The sequence below is a fragment of the Desmodus rotundus genome, chromosome 2, assembly GCF_022682495.2.
Source record: "Desmodus rotundus isolate HL8 chromosome 2, HLdesRot8A.1, whole genome shotgun sequence".
NCBI classification, from domain to species: domain Eukaryota; kingdom Metazoa; phylum Chordata; class Mammalia; order Chiroptera; family Phyllostomidae; genus Desmodus; species Desmodus rotundus.
The window spans coordinates 13,511,459-13,534,916 of record NC_071388.1 but is presented as its reverse complement, the minus strand read 5'-3'; the positions used below and the strand labels follow the sequence as shown (position 1 = coordinate 13,534,916).

Genomic DNA, 23,458 nt, shown 5'->3' with positions numbered 1-23,458 from the left:
TCATTGCTCTCTCATAAGTTGCTATTTTTTTCCCTTTTTGAATGAATATCTTGCCTTTAATTCTATAATAGTTAAGGTGATCTTCCGTGTCAGGAATTTAATATTTTGGTGAAGACTAGCAAGTGTTATTCTGCTACTTCTACACTCATAGGCCTTTATTTCAATTAATATAATATGCTCATTAAATTAAGACATCTATTATGGTGCCAGCATAAAAGACAGAAAAATGTCTCATATGGGTCAATTGGAATCATTTTGTTAAATTAACATCATAGCCTTTTATAAGTGGGTCTTACTACATACTGTTATTAACAGAAATAGGCCACAAATTGAAACGATGTTTTTATGCATTACGTACTCTGAATAGATTTTTAATTGACAAATCTGTGTAGAAGGTAGCCGAGCTTTTCAAATGTAATATACCTTATCATGTTTCCATAAGGCCAACTGCCAGTTTACACAGTATTGAGAACCGTGCCTGCTCTTCTGCCTCAGTGTACACCGAGGCAAAGGAACAAGTGTGGCAACTTGAGAAATGCCATCTGGTGATGTTTTACCTGAGTACCTGAAATGTTCTCTATGCCTTTGGGTCAAAGATATTTTTGAACAAAATGCCTCCGTTCTTCCTTTTAGAAACATTTCATGATTTACAGGATTTAGCCCTCTGTCCAAGGCACCTGGTCCCACTCCTGCTACCTGTGGATGGTGGGTCAGGGCCCCAGGAGCCCTCTCTGCCACCAACAGGGCAGCAGGAGGAGGTTCTTATACTGAGTGCATGAAAAGCATTTCCCCCTGCCCCTTCTTGTAGCAGATTGGGGGTAGGAGCAGGGGAAGGCAGGCACATGCTCCATAAAAGCCAAAATGGTGCAGAGGGAGGTGCTGGACAAAAGAGGCCTGTCAATTGTAGCCTGGGGGAAAAATGGGATTGTATGGGAGTTGGAGCCACCCGAAGTCCACAAAGGTTTGAGAAGTTGATCACTCTCACTCGTGTTGAGAAAGCACCTGACTCATCCTTCCTACAAGCTAATACAATCCCAGGGGCACAAAGTCCTCTCAATGGGCCTGGGGAAACAATTGCAGGGGCATTCCCACACTCTCTGGCCTGGGAGCAGCCCAAGCAGCTGTGTGGCTCTGCGGGCTCTGCGAGCTCCACGCACAGACTCCAGGAGGGAGCCTGAAACAGGCAGAACTGGGAACAAGCTAAGCTACCTGGATGACCGCTTAGCAACCACCTGCAGGCTCCAAAGGATGGCACTTTAAAATGGAGCAGGAACTCTGGGCTCTGACTTCGGTTTTGGTCTTGCTGAGGAAGGTTGGACTTTGTCTTGGTCTTGCAGAGAAGACAGGCTTTGAGACGGGGAGTCCACCATTCTCTCAGATTGGCCCGCATCCAAATAAAACCTCTTGCTGCACAAGTTTGGCTTTTGTGGCGACAAGCAGACAAACCCCGCTTTTTGGTTCAGTAACACTCTTGTACTGACCAACAGAGCGAACCCTACATTGGTTAGCTCATGGCCAAGCTTCAACAACAAAAATAAAACTCAACCACCTGTATTATAGCCTCAGCCTGGAGAAGCCCTTGAGCAAGTTATGTGCCTTCTTATGCCTTGTTTTGCCGACTTTCCTGACTCACATCGTCACTATGAATATGTAATGCATTAATACAATAGCATTTTACAAAGTAGAAGCATTATACAGATACAAAATTTCCCTTGTATTGGGAACAATGTGCCTTTTCACTCACTAGGTCTTTCAAGCTCTCGTTACCACTTGCCTGCCCACCTATAGTCTTTCCTCCTAGATGTTTCCCTCCAGTTGATTAGCTTTCAGTAGAGCACTGTGATAATCATGCCATGCACCAATGAAAAGCTTTCAATGATGCTCCAAGACATAATAAATGAGTTTAAAATCCCTCAACCTAACAATTCCGGGCCCTAAAATACAGGGTCCAGCAGAAGTAACACCTGCTAGAGTGTGGTTGGCAGGGTACATGAATGTCTCGCACAAAATGGACAGCAGTTTGAACATTTCACCTAAAATGTCATAGGATGTGCTTGAGTGTGACATTGTTATGTTATAGAATGGCATGCTTAAGCTTTTGTAATAAAACAGGGGCTCTATTTGTGCCAGACCCTGTATAATCCCATGCCTCATAGAGGTGGACAGTGCTTCAGCAGGATGCACTCAGGAGAAGGACCTCTCCTTCTCTCCTGGACACGAAAAGCAGGGGCAGGAGCCCATGCTCCACCAGGGGGGGCCCCCTCAGCCACCAGTGAGAGGGTCTATGCCTCTACCTGGGCTGGGAGGCACTTGCATGCACCTGCAGCACAGGGAGGAAGCAATCCCAAAGTAAAGACAGGTTAGTCGTCAGTAGCATTTCCATCAATCTGACTTTCCTTCTGATGGTCATCTAGCACAAGCTGTCCACTCATAGAGACACATAACCTCACAAGCCACCGACCTTCCCCTCTTAGAAGTAAAAATGGTGTTTATTCACTCATCCTCCATGCAAAAATGTATTAAAGACCAGCTATGTGTCAAACATTATAGCAGATGCTGAAGAGATGGCCATAAGAAATACATGCTCTTGAAAATGATATACTCTACCCCTTCAGACAAATAAGATCCAGTAGAAATGTACACATTTAAAATGAGCCTTGTCCAAAAAAAAAATCCAAATTTCCATAGCAATTAGCAAAGTGACTAGGTCACTTTACATTTTTGCACTTGATTCTTTGACTAAGATCATAAAATGTCAGAGCTAAAAATAGCTGTACATGGTTGAAATGTAGAAGACAATCAGAAGTTTAAAAAAGGGGAGCAGGAACTAGGGACTTTCCATGAAACTATCAGAGAAAGGTGGTCACATATTATACGATTCCATTTATATTACATTCTCGAAATGACAAAATTATAGAGATGGAAAACACATTAGTGGTTCTCAGGGGTTAGTGATGGGAGGGAGGGAACAAGCATTATAAATTGGCCACACGAAAGAGATCTTTGAGGTGATGGAATAGTCCTGTATCTTGACTGTAATGCTTTTTACATGAATCGACATATGTGCTAAAACGGCATCACACCAGAGACACACACTGTACCAACGTCAGACTCACACTGTACCAACGTCAGACACACACTGTCCCAACGCCAGACTCCTGGTTTGGTTTGGATGGTGTGCTGCGGTTACATAAGAGGTAGCCATTGGGAAATCTGGCTAAAGCGCACATGGGCCTGTCTATGCTATCTTGGCAACTTCCTGTGAGTGTATAATTATTTCAAAATTAAAAGTTTAAAAGAAAAAGAAAGGGAGAAAGCACTTGGGACTTTCCATGAAACTATCAGTTAAAATATTTGTATAGAAACCAAGTCTGCTTTCAGCTGCGACCAGAGGCGGCTCCTACACTTTTGCACACGTGAGCAGCATGTTCCTAGCTCCCCACGCTCACCAGGGAACTGGATTTGTCTCCAGGAAGGAGCTCCCAGCCCCTGAGTCAATGGCGCATTCTTGGGATTGATAACAGAAGATCGGGACTCGCGTTGTGGAAAGAAAACAGAAGCTTGGAGCCAGCCCCCCAACATCCATCTAAAGATTGTACTGCACCTCATTTCTATCGGGTAGTTTCTGATTATTACCGTAACTAAAATGAGAAGGATCTCAATGAAAAATTCAACAAGCTTTCCTCGGAAATTGTTAAAAGTGGTGTCATTAGAGTCGTACAAACTAGAATCGACAGAAGTGTAAGATATGCAGCCATTTTTCATGCCAATGAACTAAAGTACCCCGTGAGCCTTTCGTATCACGGACTATGGTTCTATTATTTCTGTTGTGGTAAAATTATCTACGCAATGTCATTACCTAGGTCTCCGGTGTATTAGGATAATGGAAAGTGCCTCCATACTTTGCAAAGGCATTATGTTCTGAAAGAAATTTTTATATAAGCCCCTAATGGTAACACCTCTCAAACACTGAAATTATTACTCAAAACTGCTCTCTACTCATAATTGCAAAAAAGTTTTATGAAAGTACATTGGGGGAGCTATTACTATATTGTAGTTTGCATTGTTAAGATACTAGGTATTCTGGTTCACTTTAAGTATCCATCAAGTGTATGTGTAGATTGTATATGTATATGGTTTAGAGATCAGGAAGGCATGAGGATAAAATGTCTCATTGCATAAATTGTCTAGTCCATTTTACAAAATACTTATACCTGCAATATTTTAACTTAAAATAATCGTACGCATATATCTGGTCTATCCCGTAGTTTGCTAACACATCCAGACTAATTACAGCATGTATTCTGTTGCTCCGTTTCCATAAGCCAAGGTCTTCAAATCCAGCCTCTAACAGATTCCATAAGTGAAAATTCGGTACCAGATTAAGAAAGGAAATGCAGCGTTCCTGGAACTCGTTATCTGGGACACGGAGGTGTGAAGAGCTCCCAGGAGAGTAGCAGAAGCCTCTATTTTGGCCTTAGGACCAAGTCACATTCTCCACCATGTTTGCAAAAGACCTTGTACGTGAGGTTAAAGAAAAAGTTACTACTATGCTTCTTCACCATGTCGTTCTTGTGTCTACTGCATCAGGAGACTAGAATCATAAGAAAGTGGGAATGCTAGTCAATTACTAGAAATTGTCATCCCCCCAAACCTATCACCATGGTTCTCAAGTACAATAGCATGTGTACAAAAAACTTGACAAAATCTTTAGGAAACATTTGAATCATAATAAAACAGAAATACATTCAGGAATCATTTCAAGTTATGCCTCTTATTGCATTTAAACTCCCTAAAAATGGGCAATTCTTTTATATAGCATAGACAGAAGCTCTTCGTTAAGCCAAACATTTTATGGTAACACCTTGAACACAGTACTAGTTCAGAAAGTTCCTCTAAAGTAAATGTTAGATTCATGAATGTAATTAAGTGACATTTTTAAATGTCCTATTAGTAGTGGGGAAGTAGATAAATAAAATGTGGCATATCATATCATGTTATAGATTTATCTAAGGCAATTTAAAAATGGAAAGATCTGTATCAACATGGATGTAGCCCAAAATATAATATTTGAAAAAAGCATATTTCAGAATATATTTAAATATACCATAATTGTTGTAAAATTTTAAATCATACCAAAATTATATTTATACTGCTCATTAATACTATATTTATGTAAAATAATTAATAATAGACCAGAAGAAAATACAGTAGATTTATGATAAAGGTGATCTTTAAAGAAAGGAAAAAATATAAATTAGAAATATAGGTTTAAAGGCAATTCAGATATATTTTTAAAATGTAAGTTCTTTTTAAAAACTGAAAATTAAGATGTAATTCATGTCCATCAAAAAAATGAAAATTATCTTTTAATAAGCTTATTCTCAAACACCCTTGCATTTCATTTATACTTTTATTTTTAGGAACCATTCTTTGAGCATTATAAACCAAAAGAAAAAAGGTATTTTGTGAACTGTACAGTCAAATAAAAGATAAATCTACTCTAGGCTGCTCCTAGTATTTTTCATGACCACACAATGACCAATTTGACAAAATGTGAAATATTAAAAAAGTGTTTTCTTATTATTGTTATTTCTACCATTCTTTTCTTGCTCTTAAAATTACTAACTGGGGTTGTCTGGAAGACATGAAATCCCTGCCACTCAACCTGTACAAGTCAAAAGCAAATATGTAGTCCAGTAAGACCCCAGGGAGCCTCCCTCTCTCCTCCCGAGGGCAGATGCAGACGTGGTACAACTCTTAGCCCAAGTCAGCAGATACCATGAGTGGAGGTCGCTGCACTCCCAAAGTAAGAGTAGGGTCCCGGCAGATGTTTCATTTCCAGGCCTTTTACACTACAAGTAGACTAGAGAGGACTGCCCTGGTTAAAGAGTTCTCACTTGGAAACATCTCACATCTTGGTTTTACATGCTGCACTTTCCTTTCACAGGGATCAGCATGTCTTCCTTCTCAAAGGCTCTTTCATTCCATAGTTAACCCTTGACCCTGAGTCTAGACAGATCGAGTCCCCAGCTTCTGCTGTCTGGTCTCTCAATGTCTTCTTAATGAGCCCTGTCCACCTCAGCCACATGATTGTGGAATGCTACAAAATTCTTAATCAATTTCCACATCTTAAAAACCTATTCTGTACAATTCTTGTGTTGTGTGTATTGTATTGTATTATATTCTTGTCCTCTGAAAATTTGTTGCATTTTAAAACAGGTAGTGGAATTCTCCTGTCATCAAATTATTTTAGCAAAACATTGCACTCATTTATGACATCTGAATAGGGTAGACCCCATCCAGCCAGACCAGCCCCGACTCTCCCCACGCCCCCTGCTTGTTGCTCTGTCTACACTGAACCTAGCCCTGGAGGGGTAGCCCCAGGTCTATTGTCCAACTCTAGTGTCTCCACTTTCTTTCATACATCTTGTAGTTTTATAGAGATGTTTTAGTTATAGATCCTTTAACAAAACAATGCTCTTTTAATCTCTGGTTCAATGTTAAAATAAAGTTAAGAGTGGCATCTACTCATATCAATGCTCTGTGTATACTAAAATATACTACTCCCTTTTTATACTGATGGTGTCTGGTTTCTCTCCATGCAAGGAACAAGTGTTCCTGTAACCACAAACATGCTTGCCTACATGTCCCTCTTTTTTACACAGGAAAGATTCAGACCACATGCATCAATGAGGTGCCCCACTCTGTTACCCAAGAAGCATGACCAAGGAGAGTGAAGCCAAGAAGGAATAACAGAGATGGCACAACCACATCCATTTTTAGTACCTTGGCAACAAATAGGTTAGGTGAGTTTTTGAAGGATACATGAAGGCTCCCAGTTCAAATATTTGCCTATGTCTCAGTGCCACAAAGGCCATTCTCATGCCTTATAAATCTTCCTCCTCTTTAGGAGAATTCTATAAACATGCAACATCCCTAGAAGAACACTAGGCCAAGTTCTAAATTCTTACTTGTCACTGGGACCGATACAGAGATGCACCACTCAGACCCCCCATCAAGAAAGGACTTGCTGCCAGGATGTGAGGCGTGTGTGTGGTTGACCGATCACATCCAGGTATTAGCTGTTTCACAATCTACCTCAGCACTTACCGCCAGGTCACACTCTTGTCAGTGTGTGGTGGTGGCAACCACTCATCGAGGTGATGGTAGCCAGGATCGTGCTTATTTTAGGACACTCCCAGCCAATGACCGAGCAAGGCAGAGCTACAGAGGACTCATCATTTCCAGCCAAGGCAGGGCTCCTCTTCAGGGGAATTTTCATTCTGGGACTCCCCAGTCAGGCTGCAGAGATTTGTCAGGTCAGCTCAATCCTGCTTCCTGCCTTTTCTTTCAATGTGCATTTCTCTCAAGAAACCTTCGTACTCCAAACTCTACCTCAGCTTCTGCTTCCAGAAGAACCCAGTCTCCTGTAGACACTGATGGGATTTGTGACAATAACGTAAAGCTGAGAAAACACTGGCAGGAACAAGGAGAGAATGCAAACCAGAATTTATCAGGTACCTACTATGTGCCATAAACTTGACAAATGTTATCTCCATTCAGTCTTTAAGACTACTCTTTAAATCCACATTGTATAGACCGAATTTTCCACAAATATTTACTCACACTTTCCTGAGTGATACATACGATGCCACGAAGTTACCTGTCTTCAAACGTACAGATGTGTAACTAGGCAATTGAAATAGAACACGATGAGGGACATGAAGTGGGGGAAAAATGATCACCTGTCTGGCCTGAGACTGGAAAGTAGGTTTCTAAGAGGAATGAACACCTGAGCTGACAAATGAATCCTAAGGACCCATTTCATCTGCGATTAGCCAGGTGAAAAATGTGACCAGGGTCACCCATTCAAGCCAGATCACCTCATGTACAAATGAGAGGAGAACCCAAGTTTAACTCCCAGGTCCCTTGTAAAAGGTGGAACCAGGATTCAGACTCAGCTTTGACACCCAAAATTGTGCTTACTCCATCCTCGTCCAAGTTCAGGACTGAGAATGGTAGGGGGTAGATACAGAACCGCCTCTCTCTCCTCCCCACGTGTGTCCAGAGCCAGCACTCGCCACCTTGACCCTTCAAGGCTTGCTCCTTTTGTCCTGCTGTTCCCATCAGGAGATAAGGTTCAAGCAAACCACCGACGAGGGTCACACAGAAAGTTGTGAAGATCTTCATCAATCACTGAAGCTCCTAAAAGGCTAACTGAACTGGCAGCAACAATACTTTCAGAGTTAAAGAATCGCTGGTCATGGAGACCTGTAGCAGGCTGCACCTAACCTCAGCTATGCCATTGTTCACATTAAAGGTCGACCTACCGAGGTACGGGAGGCAGCCAAGAAATGCTTTAGTTAATAATTAAGTAATCTTTCAGTGCAATGTTATAGCCCCCATACTTTAAAAAATCATTACTTTTGTTGTTCTGAAATGCTCATTTTAAATGATTGCTTAAATCTCATAGAATAAAAGACGGTTCGCCCTCCCAGAATACTGGAAATAGCTTTATGATTCAGTGTTTAGCTAATGCAAATTATCTCCTCAAGACTCTGCCCAGATGTTTCAAAGAGAAATTCAAACAATTTTTATTAGAGGATATCAATATGCAACTGGGACACAAAATTAAGGGGCTGACAACAAAGCGCAATCACTTACTTCAGCAGCTGATGGGCTCTACGGGCAGAGTCGTTTTACTGGCTTCCAGGTGGAGCGTGATTAATCATGACTCCTGCAAGGCACTAATTCCTCATTCACTGAGTAAATAAATATTTTACATCTCTAATTTCAATATGCAAACCAACCGGGAAAACATTATTCTATTGCCTTGGTGGGGAGAGACTTCTCCTGTAGAACTAACGGTCTCTGTTGACCAGGAAAGAAGCCGGGTCCGTATCAGCGTCATAGCGCAGGACTGGATTCAGGAGGTGAGAAGCCGAGACCACAGTCCAGACTGAGAGAGGCTAGGAAACGTGCCAGAGCTCCCAGGGTCCATGGAGGGTGCTGCAGAACTCCAGGGAGGGACGTGGGACGTGAGCTTTGATGCGATGGGCAGCCAATGGACAGGTGGGCTTTGACGGGATGCAAACATGATGTAGTGTGGGCCTGCCTCAGTGGTAGGGCGGAAGTCATAAGCTGAATCAGACTCCGATAGGGTCAGCTGTGCTGCCACCAACCCTTGTGGGTGGAGACTGTGTAGAGCAGCATCCAGGACAGTGGCTCTCAAACTTGCATGTGTCAGGATGGACAGGTCTGCTTATTAAAAATGCAGCTTCCTCGGACCAAACCAAGAAGTTCTGATTCAATAGGCAAGAATGGAACCCAGAAATCTGCATTTTGAAATCTTGCCAGGTGATTCTGACTCAGATTTCTGATGAGAAATCATGGTCAAGATGTTATTGTGGAATAAATAAAATAAAGAAATGATCTCCTACCTGGTAGAATGAACCACAATACGGTGTGGGGAGGCAAAAGTGGATTTACTGTTGTCTGTATGAAAAGTACTACAACAATTAGTAAATGATAATACAAGAATAAACTCTGTTTTGCATACTCACAACCGTAAACCTACTTTTGCCCCACCCTTAATATATAATCCAATAAAATATGGCTTCATGGCACAAACGGAAAAGAAAATGTTACCACCCTCTCTCACACTGGCTACACTACAGGTAAGTTAAAGTGCCCAATTAGGTTGCCTCCAATTTTCAGAGGCCATTAAATAATTGCTTAAAACACTTTACATTTTTTAATTCAAAAATTTTAATTCAATTTAACATACCATTTGAGCACATAAAACAGGTATTGAGGTGGAAAAGATACTGAAAAAAAACTGGATTCAAATCCCAGTTTCATTTTTGGTTAGTTCATCATATCAACACATTAATAATAGCTCAGCATCTCAGCCCTGGCTGGTGTGGCTCAGTGGATTCACTGCCAGCCTGTGACCAAAGTGTTGCTGGTTTAATTCCCAGTCAGGGCACATGCCTGGGTTGCAGGCCAGGTCCCCAGTAGGGGGAGCATGAGAGGCAACCTCACATTGATGCTTCCCTCCCTCTCTTTCTCCTTCCCTTCCCTCTCTCTAAAAATAAATAAATGAATTCTTTAAAGAAAAAACACAGCACCTCAATTTCCTTGACTGAAACCTTGAAATAGCAGTAATACCTTTGAAGAATGATTGTAATCAGAATTAAATAAGGAGCGTATGCAAGCTCTGAACATGGTGCCCCTACAGAAAGGAAGCTCTGTAACTGTTTGGGATGAGTAGATGAGTGACCCCCCATCTGAAGTTAAATGAATGCTGATAGTGCTGACAAACACCATGTGCTGTGTGACCTGTCACGTTGATGACAGACGTGAGGGACGCTTTACTTTAAATTACCCATTTATTTCCTTTTTCCAACGTGTTTTTCCCCGCTAGGAACACAAAGTGATCGTTCTTTATTTTTATCCTGCTTCACTTTGATTTCCTACCTAGCCTTGGTGTAAATCATTCAAAACACCCTTTAAACCACAGACCAGCAGAGCCTAAGCAGTCTTGGGATTCAGTGCCATTGGACCTTACAAGAAAACAAATCCATTCATCTGGTTTTCATTTTGTATACCTCTCCCATCTCCTTCAGTACTCTTATTAATTTCTCGAGCATGGTCTGTGAGTAGCTCCACAGAAATTCACCATTACGTGGGGCTGTCTTCCACATTAACTCTTCGAATGGCCTCGTTTATAGGCACAGCTGTCCATCTCGATTTCACTGGGAGGGAGGCAGAACTGGCATTTCCCTCCTCACAGCCCATTTACTTTCAGACACGTGTTGCGGCATGCATTAAGTTCAGTTTCTGCAGAGTTGCTGCTGAGGTGTGGAGCCATGCACAGCTGGATGGCATTGTGCCCTCCAAATGGGACGGAGAAAAATAATGCAGGCCAAAGGACAGGCATAGCAAAAGGTAAATTTTCCAATCTGTGACATCCATGTCACACTGTGCAGATGCCCAAGCTTTCCCCAGGAAAAGAAGAAACTCTGTGACTTGGAGATGGATGACGCTTTTTATTTACAAATTACTTCACACGTCATTCAACATTTTATTACATTGTTGACATGACAAAATTATAGAGATGGAAAACACATTAGTGGTTCTCAGGGGTTAGTGATGGGAGGGAGGGAACAAGCATTATAAATTGGTCACACGAAAGAGATCTTCGAGGTGATGGAATAGTCCTGTATCTTGACTGTAATGCTTTTTACATGAATCGACATATGTGCTAAAACGGCATCACACCAGAGACACACACTGTCCCAACGCCAGACTCCTGGTTTGGATGCTGTGCTGCGGTTACATAAGAGGTAGCCATTGGGAAATCTGGCTAAAGCGCACATGGGCCTCTCTATTCTATCTTGGCAACTTCCTGTGAGTGTATAATTATTCCAAAATTAAAAGTTTAAAAGAAAAAGAAAGGGAGAAAGCACTTGGGACTTTCCATGAAGCTATCAGTTAAAATATTTGTATAGAAACCAAGTCTGCTTTCAGCTGCGACCAGAGGTGGCTCCTACACTTTTGCACACGTGAGCAGCATGTTCCTATTTCCCTACGCTCACCAGGGAACTGGATCTGCCTCCACGAAGGAGCTCCCAGCCACCGAGTCAATGGCGCATTCTTGGGATTGATAACAGAAGATCGGGACTCGCGTTGTGGAAAGAAAACAGAAAGCTTGGAGCCAGCCTCCCCAACATCCATCTAAAGATTGGACCGCACCTCATTTCTATCGGGTAGTTTCTGGTTATTACCTTAAGTAACATGAGAAGGATCTCAATGAAAAATTCGAAAAGCTTTGTCAAAAGTGGAATCATTAGAGTCGTACAAATTAGAATGGGCACAAGAAGTTTAAGATGTGCAGCCTTATTATAACCCTTATTTTTAAAATGCGGATGTGTAAACACAACAGGATTGTGCAAATTTCCCAAAGTCACAAGTTAGCAAGCTGCAAAGCAGGGACTGAAAACCTTTTTTTATTTTGTTTTGTTGTAGTCCATTTGGGCAGCCATAACAAAATCTCCCAGATTGGGCAGCTTACACACAACAGAAATTTCTCACAGTTCTGAAGGCTGCGAAGTCCAAGGTTAAGGCGCCAGCATGGCCGCTTTCTGGTGAAGGGTCTCTCTTTGCTTCATAGTTGGCTCCTTCTGGCTGTGTCCTCGAGTGGTGGAGGAGACAAGCCAGCTTCTGGAGACACTTCTGTAAGGGTGCTCGTCTCCCCCTGAGGGCTCCACTCTCATAAGCGAAGCACTTTCCAAAGGCCCCAACTTCTAGTCCCATTCGTCTCTAGGATTTCAACATATGAATTTTGGAGTGACACAAACATGCGTACCACAGAATTCTTCTAACTCCAAATCCCAGATGCCTTCCCAAATGACAATATGTCTGCATATTCATAAGTGAATTGAGGGTTAGCAGAGTCCTTAAAAGGGGAGGCAGGGGAGACATGCCCAAGGCAAACACATTTATCCAGAGTCAATTTGCATAATATGATCCAAAGAAGCCCCTCTCGTCAGGTGTCAGGTTCTGCTCCGAGGCATTCTGTGGGCATAAGCTCAGGAATTCATGGTCAGTAGCGAACCACAGCAGGTTCACGTTTTCAGAGGGTCACGGCTGCCTGCTTGCTGCAGCTTCCCCGCAGACGTCTGACAGCCGCCCGGGCCGACAGTGCTGCGGGCTCAGGGGCTGAACGTTCTGAACTTGATTCGGTTGCAGCAGTGACTTTCACAGAAGAGTTGTTGCACACAATTGGGATCTTCCTTGGCACATGATGGCGTTTGTTCTACGTAAATTTTGAATAATCTCCAGTTCAAAGAATTCTCCCCATGAACTGCCCACAAACACAACTCTCTCTCCTCCCAAAACGGCTAACATAGATTCAATTTTTTTAATTTTAATTTTTATTTTATTTTCAGTTGCAGTTGACATACAATGCTGTATTAGTCTCAGGTACACAACACAGTGATTAGACATTCATATACCATACAAAGTGATCACCCTGGCAAGTCTAGTACCTATCTGATACTGTACATTGTTATACTATGTTACATACATTACTGCAATATCACTGACTGTCTTCCATATGCTGTGCTTTTCACCCCCACAACCATTTTTATAACTGGCAACTTCGTACTTCTTAATCCCTTTCATCTTTTCCACCTCATCCTCCCAACCCCCTCCCACCTGGTGATCATCAACTTGTTCTCTATATCTATGAGTTTGTTCCTGATTCGCTTGTTTTTTAGAGTCCACATGTAAATGAAATCATATGGTATTTATCTTTCTATGTCTGACTTATTTCACTTAGCATAATACCCTCTAGGTCCGTCCATGGTGTTGCAAATGGTAAGATTTCCTTTTTTATGGCTGAGTAATAGTCCACTGTATATGCACCCGTGTTCACTGCAGCGTTATTTACAACAGCAAATATATGGAAGCAACCTACGTGTCCACCAGTGAGTGAGTAGATCAGATAAGGGCAGTATTACCTTATGGTTCATGTAAACTGCAGTTCTGTGACTAATGTAGGAACGTGTTCAGGAGAAGGATCACCATATTTTTCGGACTATAAGACACACTGAACCGTAAGACGTACCTAGGTTTTAGAGGAGGAAAATAGGAAAAAAAAACCCACTCCACCACCGCCCCCACCCCCAGCAAGCCAGGTAAACTACATTCAGACTAAAAGATGCACCCCCATTTTCCTCCCAAATTTGGGGGGGAAAGGTGCATCTTATAGTCTGAAAAATACGGTACATGCTCTGCATTCTCGTACTAATCTCAGAGGATCACCTTTACCTTGTTTCACTGTGGTCTAGCAAGGTCCTTATATAAATAAACCACGCAATTCTCTGCCCTCAGCTGAAACTCCTTTATTGAATGTTTGATTAAATGCCTTAGGTATATTTTCTGGCCTCAGGGAATTGCTCAACACTCTTGGTACTTCGAGCTTCCTCAGGAGAACAAGGTGAAACTCTCCCAAACATATGAGGAAAGCAGGTCATGGTAACATTTGGGGCTAGGAAAACACTTCCTGCTCCTCTTCTCACACCACCCCCAGTGCCCAGGGTGGAGGATGAGTTTTGGGTTCTCTCACTTTCGCCCTCTCTTTCCACCCACTTTTGCTGCTCTACCCACCCCTATTGACTCTTCCACAAGAGAGGAATAGCTAATCATCAGAAACGGAGATGTTTGTGGGCACATTGTACTAAGTTTCTTAATAGTAAAATGTCCTTAAAGGGCATCGAGAAAGCTCTCGGCTTTTTCCTCCTACTTAGTGGATTTGTGTAGTAAGCAGACCCAGGCAAGGACTGACTTTCCAGAATGGGTATATATCTCTCTCCTCTTTTTGTCCCTCTAGGCACGTAATTGAATAATACTAGATTCAGGAAAAAGAAGGAATCCTTCCTTTGTTTGAACTAATAAGCCTGTATTGAGAAAGATTAATACATTGACACTTCACTAGTAATAAAATGGCATTCTACTTCTCTTTGGCTCTTAGCTCTAAAATTTGTTATTTCCATTATCAGGCATCCATCCTGGAAAAGTTAGATGGCAGGGTCTTATCCACTCATCCTTAGGACCCAATTAAATAAACACCACACCTCTAACCTTCAACATAATTGTTATACTTAATTCCATCCACTTAACTCATCACTGGGCCAACTGCTAATGATGAAATCTCAGAATGAAGGAAACTACATGTGTGATGAGAGGTTGTTGGAGAATATTTAAAGTCGATTTGTCTATGTCCTGAATACAGTATTTTAATCTCAATACTTTGGTTAATTAATTAAACCCACCCTGATGGATGCTACCTCCGCCCCCATTCCCAATGATGGAGTTTTTCCCTGAGTCATAGGATGTGTCAGCCGTACCTGAGCATGTGTTGCCCTGGAAGGAGATCCCGGGACAGCCTCTTGGGTACAGTACTGTACTTAGGAAGTGATTTTCCTAGGGAGCAGGGAAGAGGAAGGATGAAAGTAAAACAAAGAAGGAGTAAAATTCAGTAAAAGAAGGCTTTATTGAACCAGTGCTTGGTGCTTGACCTCACAGGACCTTCTGAGGACTCATGAAATATGTCTAAGAACTCTGCCTGGAGGGAGAAAACAAAATGCATTTGTCAATTGACTTTCACCCCTGACTGGGCAAGAGAATCTCCTGGGGCATTATGTCCCCCACGAGCAGGTTGAATACTCGTGAGAGCTGAGCAGCTTCTCCAGGACATCCAATGAAGGCACCAGGAAGGCCCTTGGCAGGAAGTTAGAGGAATGAAAAAAAGTCACATTTGAAAACTGTCAGGTGACATCTGTGCAGAGCTACTCAAGTCCTGTATAGAACCAGTGGTCACAGAAGTAAATGGATTAAGAGACAGGTCCATTTTCAAAACAGCCCTTCTCTAGCATCACACGCTTCCTAAAGTCCAAAACATGAAAGTCCCCTTCAAACAATGCACAGCCATTGTGTCTGCCAGAACCTGACGTAATGGCCTGTTGGAACGATGCCTCTTGCGGCGGTGAGCCTGAAGTCCTAACTAATAGCCACCATCCATCTCCTTCATCATCAGCTTTCAATTGCTCATAGCTGTGGGCAGCATTTTGGCAACTCTAGGTTGCTTCTCTGGTTACACGACCTGCACCTTCATTCTTCAGAAATCTGAGCCAAGGTTCAGGTTCATTGAGCCAAGATTGCTCAATGGGCTATTCATAACTGTCACTGAATATGAAAATACAAAAAGACATCCCAGAGAATTTCCAAATTCAGAGATACTCTTCCCTGACTTCATTCTGTAGCAGCAGCGCTCCGCGTGATAATTCCATTCCATTCCCCTGCCCGTACCGTGTCCCCTGTTTCCGCCTGCTGGCCCTCTGACACGGAGATCCAAGACTGATGAGAGACAGTACAACGTCATTCAGTGGAATCCCAACCGTGTCCCCCACAGATGGATGATGTGCACAAAATCCAAACTTTTTATTCTGGAAGAACCCAGGATTATGAGGACAAATCTGCTCCCCGGGTGAGTTGCTGGCAACAGTGGTCAGAAGAGCCGGTTCCAGGCTCCACAGACACCACTGTCCCTGGTGCGGCCCCTCCCAGCCATGGCCAACCCCGCCATGTTCCTAGACCTCACCTTTGGGCCATGTCTCTTTCAAGCCGTTTGCAGACAAAGTTCCAAAGACAACAGAAAACTTTCATGCTCTGTGCACTGGGGAGAAAGGATTTAGTATAAAGATTCCTGCTTTCACAGAAGTCACACGCCATAACGACACAGGAGGCAAGTCCATCTATGGGGAGAAGCTTGATGATGAAAATTTCATCCCGAAGCACATAGATCCATGGCAAATGCTAGACCCAACACAGACGATTCTGTTCTCATCCGTACTACCAAGACAGAGTGGTTGGCTGGCAAGCACGTGGTCCCTGGGCCTTGGCAAGGCGAAGGACAGCAGGAATATTGTGCAAGCCATAGAGGCTTTTAGCCCAGGAAGGCTGAGACCAGCAAGAAGATCCCCACTGCTGACTGTGGACCACTCTAACAGATTGGATTTGCCTTCTATCTTAACCACCAGGCCATTCCCTCTGCAGCTCAGGAGAACACACTTCACCCCATCCGCTTGGAATGTTCTATATCTTTGTGCTCTCACTGCTGTTCGTTTTTGAACCAATACTTTCCTTATCCCCCCACAAGTCTAGCTGGGTTGCAGAGTTAAGTTTATGGTTATGAAAAAACTAAACAAAAAAAGAGCCAATTCTGTTCCCCAACTTCCTTAGTTCCCAGACCCTTTGTTTTCTAACCGTTGGCAAAGGAGCATCATATGCTGGCTTTTCCTCTATAAGCAAAGCCTGAGACAAAAGTTCACATTCTGTGCCCAGAACTCTTCATCATCCCAACTGAAAACTCCATACCCTTCAACAGTCATGCCTGTGAGTCTGACTTCTTTAGTTCCTCATGTAGGTACAGTCATACAATATTGGTTCTTTCGTTTCTGGCTTCTATTCAAGCTAGTATTGGACGTTCTAGCCAGAGCAATTAATCTTGACAAAGAAATAAAAGGCATCCCCACTGGAAAGGAAGAAGTAATTTTACCTCTGTTCCCCGATGGCATGATCTCATATGTAGAAACCCCTAAAAATGCCACAAAAAGTGTAGAGAGGTAATGGTCACCCAATACAGTAAATGTACTTAATGTCACTGAATTATGCACTTCAAATTGTTAAAGTAGTAAATTCTACATTGCATATACGTTACCACTATAAAAATAAAGGAAAAACCACTCTGTATTTTCTTTGCTGTTTGGAGTTGAGAAAAGTGCCAGACGGATAACCACACGCCAAGGTCAGGAGTTGGGAGGGCCATGTCCAGCCCTGCAGCTGTGTTTGGGTACACCCCTCCTCCACTAGCCAATGGTGGGGGGCGGGGCGCCGAAGAGAGGAGTGCTGTAACTCAGAGAGTCAGGAGCAACACCGTGGAGCCACCTCCTGACAGAAAACTTAAGCACAGGAAGAATCTCCACGGTGGAGGCTGGAGAGATTACTCCAGGCTTCCCAGCGGCAGGAGCAAAGACGTCACCTCTTCTGCTGTGGGAACACTGAAATTTTCTTCGTTCCAGTACCTTTGGACATACTGTGAACACGCTGCTACGCTGATTTCCATGTCTAGGATGGCTAACTAGCCGAGGGGAAACAGAAGCCAGACCCTACAGGAAATATTTGACATTTAGGGAGAAAGACCTAGCCTGTGAAATCCAGGGTTTCCCCTCTCCCATTCAAGTTCTGAAAGTATTTCCCAGTGTTTCTCAAGTTTATCAAATGGACTTAATACACCTGTAACTTCCAAGTCATCAGGCTATTGGAACAAAATTAACTCTAATTTAAAATCTGCTGAAGGTTTTCAAGCCTTAGAATTACATATACTTATGATGAAATACAGTTACAATTAAAGTCTATGTCAGTGGAATGTATGTTGTACAGAGAGCCCTCTCCGCTGCAGCAGCGACTCCTGGTTTTCCTCAGGCCTTTCCTTCCATCTGTGCTTCCATCGTTATTCCTTGCAGCCAAGTGAAAGGTGTGCCCAGACCCCTTCCGATGCTCACACGCTGGGGTGCCGAGCATCCTCCTAACATCTTAGCCAGTGGCCTTGCGCAGAACATAGGACGTTATGCCTCCTACTTATAAGCAACCTCATTCGTTTACAGTATAGAAATAAAAAAACCTACATATTTTCATCAGATTTCTTACATTGACCCAAGTAAAAAGCACGGTCTCAGAGCTGGTCTTTTTGCTGTCTGCAGAGTAACATGCAGCCTGCGCTGTGACTTTTCAGCTCTTTAGTGAATTACATGGAAAAGGATAAAGAGGAGGATTCCTGCCTGTGTACAAAACACATTATTTAGTCTCCTTTCTCAACAATCTATCGAATAACACAATACAGCATAGGCATTATATACTTTATATAACAAATGTGTAATTACAACACCTAAAGAATACCATGTTTCCTAACAGGGAGTAAAGAGATGTTTCAGAACAGTGAACACAGGTTTTCCACTCTGAAATCTTTTAACGGCATGCTGTTTTTGAACATCTGAACTAGATTATGATTCTGCCAGCTACCTGTGTATCTCAGCCTTCTGTCGTGCAGTAAAACATAAGTAGCAATTACCATTTAGAAAAAATTTAGAATGGAGGGAGGAATTTTTTCATTTACGTTGTTTTTCTAATTTTGTACGTGTAAAGCACTTGGCTGTGGTGACATCATGGACTCCTACAGAACAGGCACTGTTGCCCATTTTATAGCAGAAGCTGGGAGGTGCTGAGAAATTGGCTCAAGGTGAGTCTCCAAAGAGGTAAAACCTGGATTCATTTAAGATCTGTTTGAATCAACTAGCCTTTGATTACTCAAAGCCCAGAACGCAGTTCTCAATAAATTTAGCGCATACAGTATATATTAATATGTCTATACAATTTGTGCCTCAAAACTTAAAAAATAGCATCTTACAGTTAGTTGACTTCCTAGCACTTAGTCTTATTCAGTAGACACATTTTGCTTCAATATTAAACCAAAAAAATGTTGCCTGTAATGACTAATTCTGAATAGTTCACTAACATGACAAAATAGGCATTTTTCAACATACATTTTTTAATACTGCAATCTATGTAGACTACTAGCATCAACCCTTTTAAAGAACTTAATCCCTTTATATTTCAAGCCATCAAACCAGAAAAAGGAAAAAAAAGGGAAAAATAGATGGAGATGCAGGGCTGGGAAACTAAGGAGCAGCCAGGAGGTTTACAAGAATGGAGTTCTTCTGCCACCTGGTGGCTCTTCTGTGTTATAGTCATAGCTATTTTCAATTATTTAAAGATTTTTTTTTTTAAGAAATGTTTTGATACGTTTTATTTCCAAAAGATAAATTACTCGCTAAGTGTGTTCCAAATCTAGATGCTCAACACAGTCACCCAGAAAACAGACTCTTGGGACTCAGGCCTTGATATTTGGGAGAAGGATGTGGGATACTTTCCCAATTGTCCCATTTGAGAACTATGCAGCCAATAATAGAGTGGACGGGTCAGTTTGCAAGCTCTGCATAAACAGTTAGTATCCTCTTCTTTCTGGGCTCACAGCCAAACTGCACTTAGTGCTGAGTATGGCCGTGCGACTGAGCTCCGGCCAGTGGAATCTGAGGGCCTTCATCTTTATTGAATGCGGATGTCTTGCTTCCGTTGTCTTATGTCTAGGTATCCTGGCTAATTTTGGCATTGGTGCTGACAACCTTTTTCTTAACACTGTTTCTTTTGTTGGAGTGAGTTAGATTTTCTCCTACGGAACAAACATCCTCTGAGCAAAACTCAAAGATCCCACTTCACTCTGGTGCAACTAACCTCCCTGCTTCTCTTCCAGCACAGCAGACCTGCCCCCGCCGCATCGGGCCCTCGGACCACCTAGGGTGTTTGGCTGCAGCACCTTTCCTCAGATACCTACATGGGACCTGCCCCACCTCGTTATGGTCCGTTCAAATACTTCTTCCTCACTGATACACTGATTGACTACTGCAACTTCCTCCCCAAAGCTCCTTATTCTTTTTTCTAAAGACTTTATCTATTTATTTGTTTTTAGAGAGAGGGGCAGGGATGGAGTAAGAGAGGGAGAGAAACATCGATGTGTGGTGGCCTCTCGTGCGCCCTGCACTGGCGATCTGGCTGGCAACCCAGACATGTGCCCCGACTGGGAATCAAACCAGCGACCCTTTAATTCGAAGGTTTGCACTCAATACACTGAGCTACACCAGCCAGGGCAAAACTCCTTATTCTTCTTATCTCGTTTTATTTTATCCACAGTAGTTATAACATTCAACATACTATGTAACTTTATTCACTATGTTTCTTGTCTTCTTACCCTAGCACATAAAATCCATAACAGCAGGGATTTTTGTTTCCCCCACTGCAGTGTGCTCACAAACAAAACCAGGCCTGGCACATCGCGGGCGCTCACACACTGTTTGTACCGTGATCGAATGAGCCGATGAGTGAGTAGATGAATTGTGATATACACATGGGACAATATTTAGCCTACCAAGTTTTTATTTTTTTAAATTTCTTTATTGTTGTTCAATTACATTTGCCTCCATTTCCCCCCCCCTCCGAGTGCTCTCCTCCACCCTACGCACCCCACCTCCCAACACAAAGTACAATGTTTTTCTATTAATTGGTCAATGTATATAATCTCTAAACAAAGTGAGATTGCAATGAATTGTATGCACATTTTAATTGTATTGATGCAGTTGTTTTTTAAATCAGTTTACATGTAATCATGAAGCATTTATAAACTTTGACCCAGTAACCCTAGTTTTGAAACTATCTACAAAAACTATACTTTAATATACATATTCTATATAGCCATCTACTATAGCATTATCAATAATGATGAACTCAAAGAAAATAAACATTTAATAATAAGAAAATAATAGCCCTGGCTGGTGTGGCTCAGTGGAATGAGCTCTGACCTGCAAACCAAAAGGTCACTTGTTTAATTCCCAGTCAGGGCACACAACCTGGTTGCAGGCCAGGTCCCCAGCTGGGGGTGTGCAACCGATACATGTCTCTCTCCCTCTCTTCCTCCCTCCTTCCCCTCTCTAAAAGTAAATAAATAAATTTCTTTTAAAAGAAAATAATAAATTATGTTAATTCTAAACAGTGGGCTATTTTGCAGACATTATAATCATAAAAACTACTTCCACCTGGAAAATTGTTTATAGAAAGTGCTGTATTATAATAAAAATTTAAAATCTCTAATTACACAGATTTTATATGTAAGAAAATGTTATAAGGAATAAACAAAAACTAGAAAAATTGTTGCATATATGGATAATGAGATTAAATTATTTTTGTCTTCATTTCCCAAATGTTCCTATGTTATCACTACACTTTTTACAGATCTTTAGTCCTGGAAAAGAAAATAAATTGTCTGACATACTTCTAAATGGTTTACCCTCAGCTGATGTGACTTTATTCTCAGTTCCAGAAAGTGATCATGGCTTGCTCTCATTGTATCCATCAAGAACGATTTACATCTCTGTGGAAACATCTGTAGTTAGAGTCCTTAAACCAGATTTACTTGCATGAAAATGAGCAATTCATCCTGCAAATTCACACTGAATGTAACAGTGATTCAAGAATTAAAGTGTTCTTTCCATTTTCTACTGTGTCTGTTCCCCCTAACGGCCTGCGGGGGTTCCCATCCCAACTGCGTGGTTTGTGCAGACATGGCCGCGTCCATCGTCCTGCCCCACTTACAGAAATAAAGCTGTCTATGATGGTCCCCATTTCGCACACTGCACACTGTAACCCCGATCACTTCACCGCACAGTCCCCAGGGATTCACCCCCCAGGAGGGGAGGGGTTTTTCAGACAAAGGAATTCAGGGCCTGGAGCCACTCCTCAAAAATTGGTTTTTCTTCCTTGATAGCTTCCTTGATAAACCATCAGCCTTCGCCAGATCCTGGGATTGCTATCTCTTTGATCTACCAACTCTCGGCCCAGGTCGGTCCTTACCTTGTCTCATGTGACCTGATATATTCTTGAAATCCTGTCCTCCTCCCAAGTGCCTTGCTCGACAAGGATTTTCCCTGTGTCCTAGCTGCCCTGACTGGCCATAGGGGGAGAGGTAGCTGTTCTCAGTTCATAGTCTTCCATCTGCACAACAACCTGCTACCCACCCACTCGCCATTCAATACTGACAGCCCAAGAATTAATTATTAATTTGAGGGGGGTGAGGGCATCCTAACATTGACTTATTGGTAGGAAACAAAGCCAAATCAACCTTTCTTTGACTCTCATCCTTGGAAAGCTTAAGATTCACATGAACAAAAAATCAAAAATAAAAAATGAAAAACCTTTCTCAGGAGTCCTCTGACTCCAAGCCCTCCCTGAGAAGCATTACACTTCTCGCACCATTGACGGGCTTACAATATACTTACTCTGGCCAAAGAAATGTGAGAGAAATTGATAGGTGTACCTCCCAATGGAAGCCATAGGTGCCATCACGTGGTTCTTCCAATGCATCATTATTGCCTTTGCCCGAAGACTAACAGTGTTCTCTACAGGAGCGGCTTCTTCCACCTAGACCAGGAATGAAGCAGACCGAGTGTCCTGAAATGGAGTTTTAACACAAACAAACAAACAAAAAAACCCTTACCATCAGATACCACTAAGGCTTTGGAATCATTTGTTCCACAGCATAACCCAGACAATGCTGCCTGATACAACCTGTGCATTCCTAACATTTGAGAAGCCAATATGATAGAGTGGGCTAGCTGTGTAATGCTGGGCAACTTACCTCATCTCACTGTGCCTCCTCTATAACATTGAAGTAATACCTATTTTGTGATGTTGTTGTGATAAATTAGTAAAAACTTATAAATACATAAACACTATCTGGTGCATAATACATGCTTAATAAATGTTAGCTACTGCTTCATTATTACTATTACCACAGACTGGGTTATCCTGATTCTGTATTTATCGTTTCCAGCTGAGTCTCTGATCCATATGATGCTCTCTCGGAACCTAGCTTCTACACGTCTTTAACTGATTAGCCATTTCCATTTGGTTCAGTGCTCTCGTGGACACTTCCATTGGTTTTCTTTTGACATCTTTTTTCCCCTCTTTTCCTTTAAACTCACAAAGATTTTATAACAGAAATTTAAACATGATCCAAATATCTTCAAAACATTCAGCTCATCTTTATTTCTTACCCCACGTTTTGTCCTTCCGTAGTTTTCCATCTGTCCTTTGCCCTCAGCAGCACTCCAAATAAATCATTTCTGTACCACAATCTCTGCTGTAAAGGACATGCTAGAACACATTTGTTCTATTTGTAAACACTTAGATGTACCTGAAATGGTCATAACTTATGGAGCCA

The 23,458-nt window shown here is 42.2% G+C and overlaps 1 protein-coding gene across 3 annotated transcripts in view; it reads right to left on the bottom strand.

The window, feature by feature from the left end:
- Positions 1–12,536: 12,536 nt before the first annotated feature.
- The window catches only part of MRPL39 (mitochondrial ribosomal protein L39), a 157,487-nt gene continuing 146,565 nt past the window's right edge, over positions 12,537–23,458 (bottom strand). Inside the window, exons 10-11 of one of the 3 annotated variants that reach the window (XM_053918009.1) lie at positions 22,515–22,656; positions 12,537–12,582 (exon numbers count right to left, since the gene is read on the bottom strand). In XM_053918009.1, coding sequence (XP_053773984.1) covers positions 12,554–12,582; positions 22,515–22,656 — 171 coding nt within the window. In that variant the 3' untranslated portion in view covers positions 12,537–12,553. Of the gene's footprint in view, positions 12,583–21,576; positions 21,611–22,458; positions 22,657–23,458 lie in introns of those variants that run through there. The other 2 variants (XM_053918010.1, XM_053918008.1) reach the window with 2 other exon arrangements.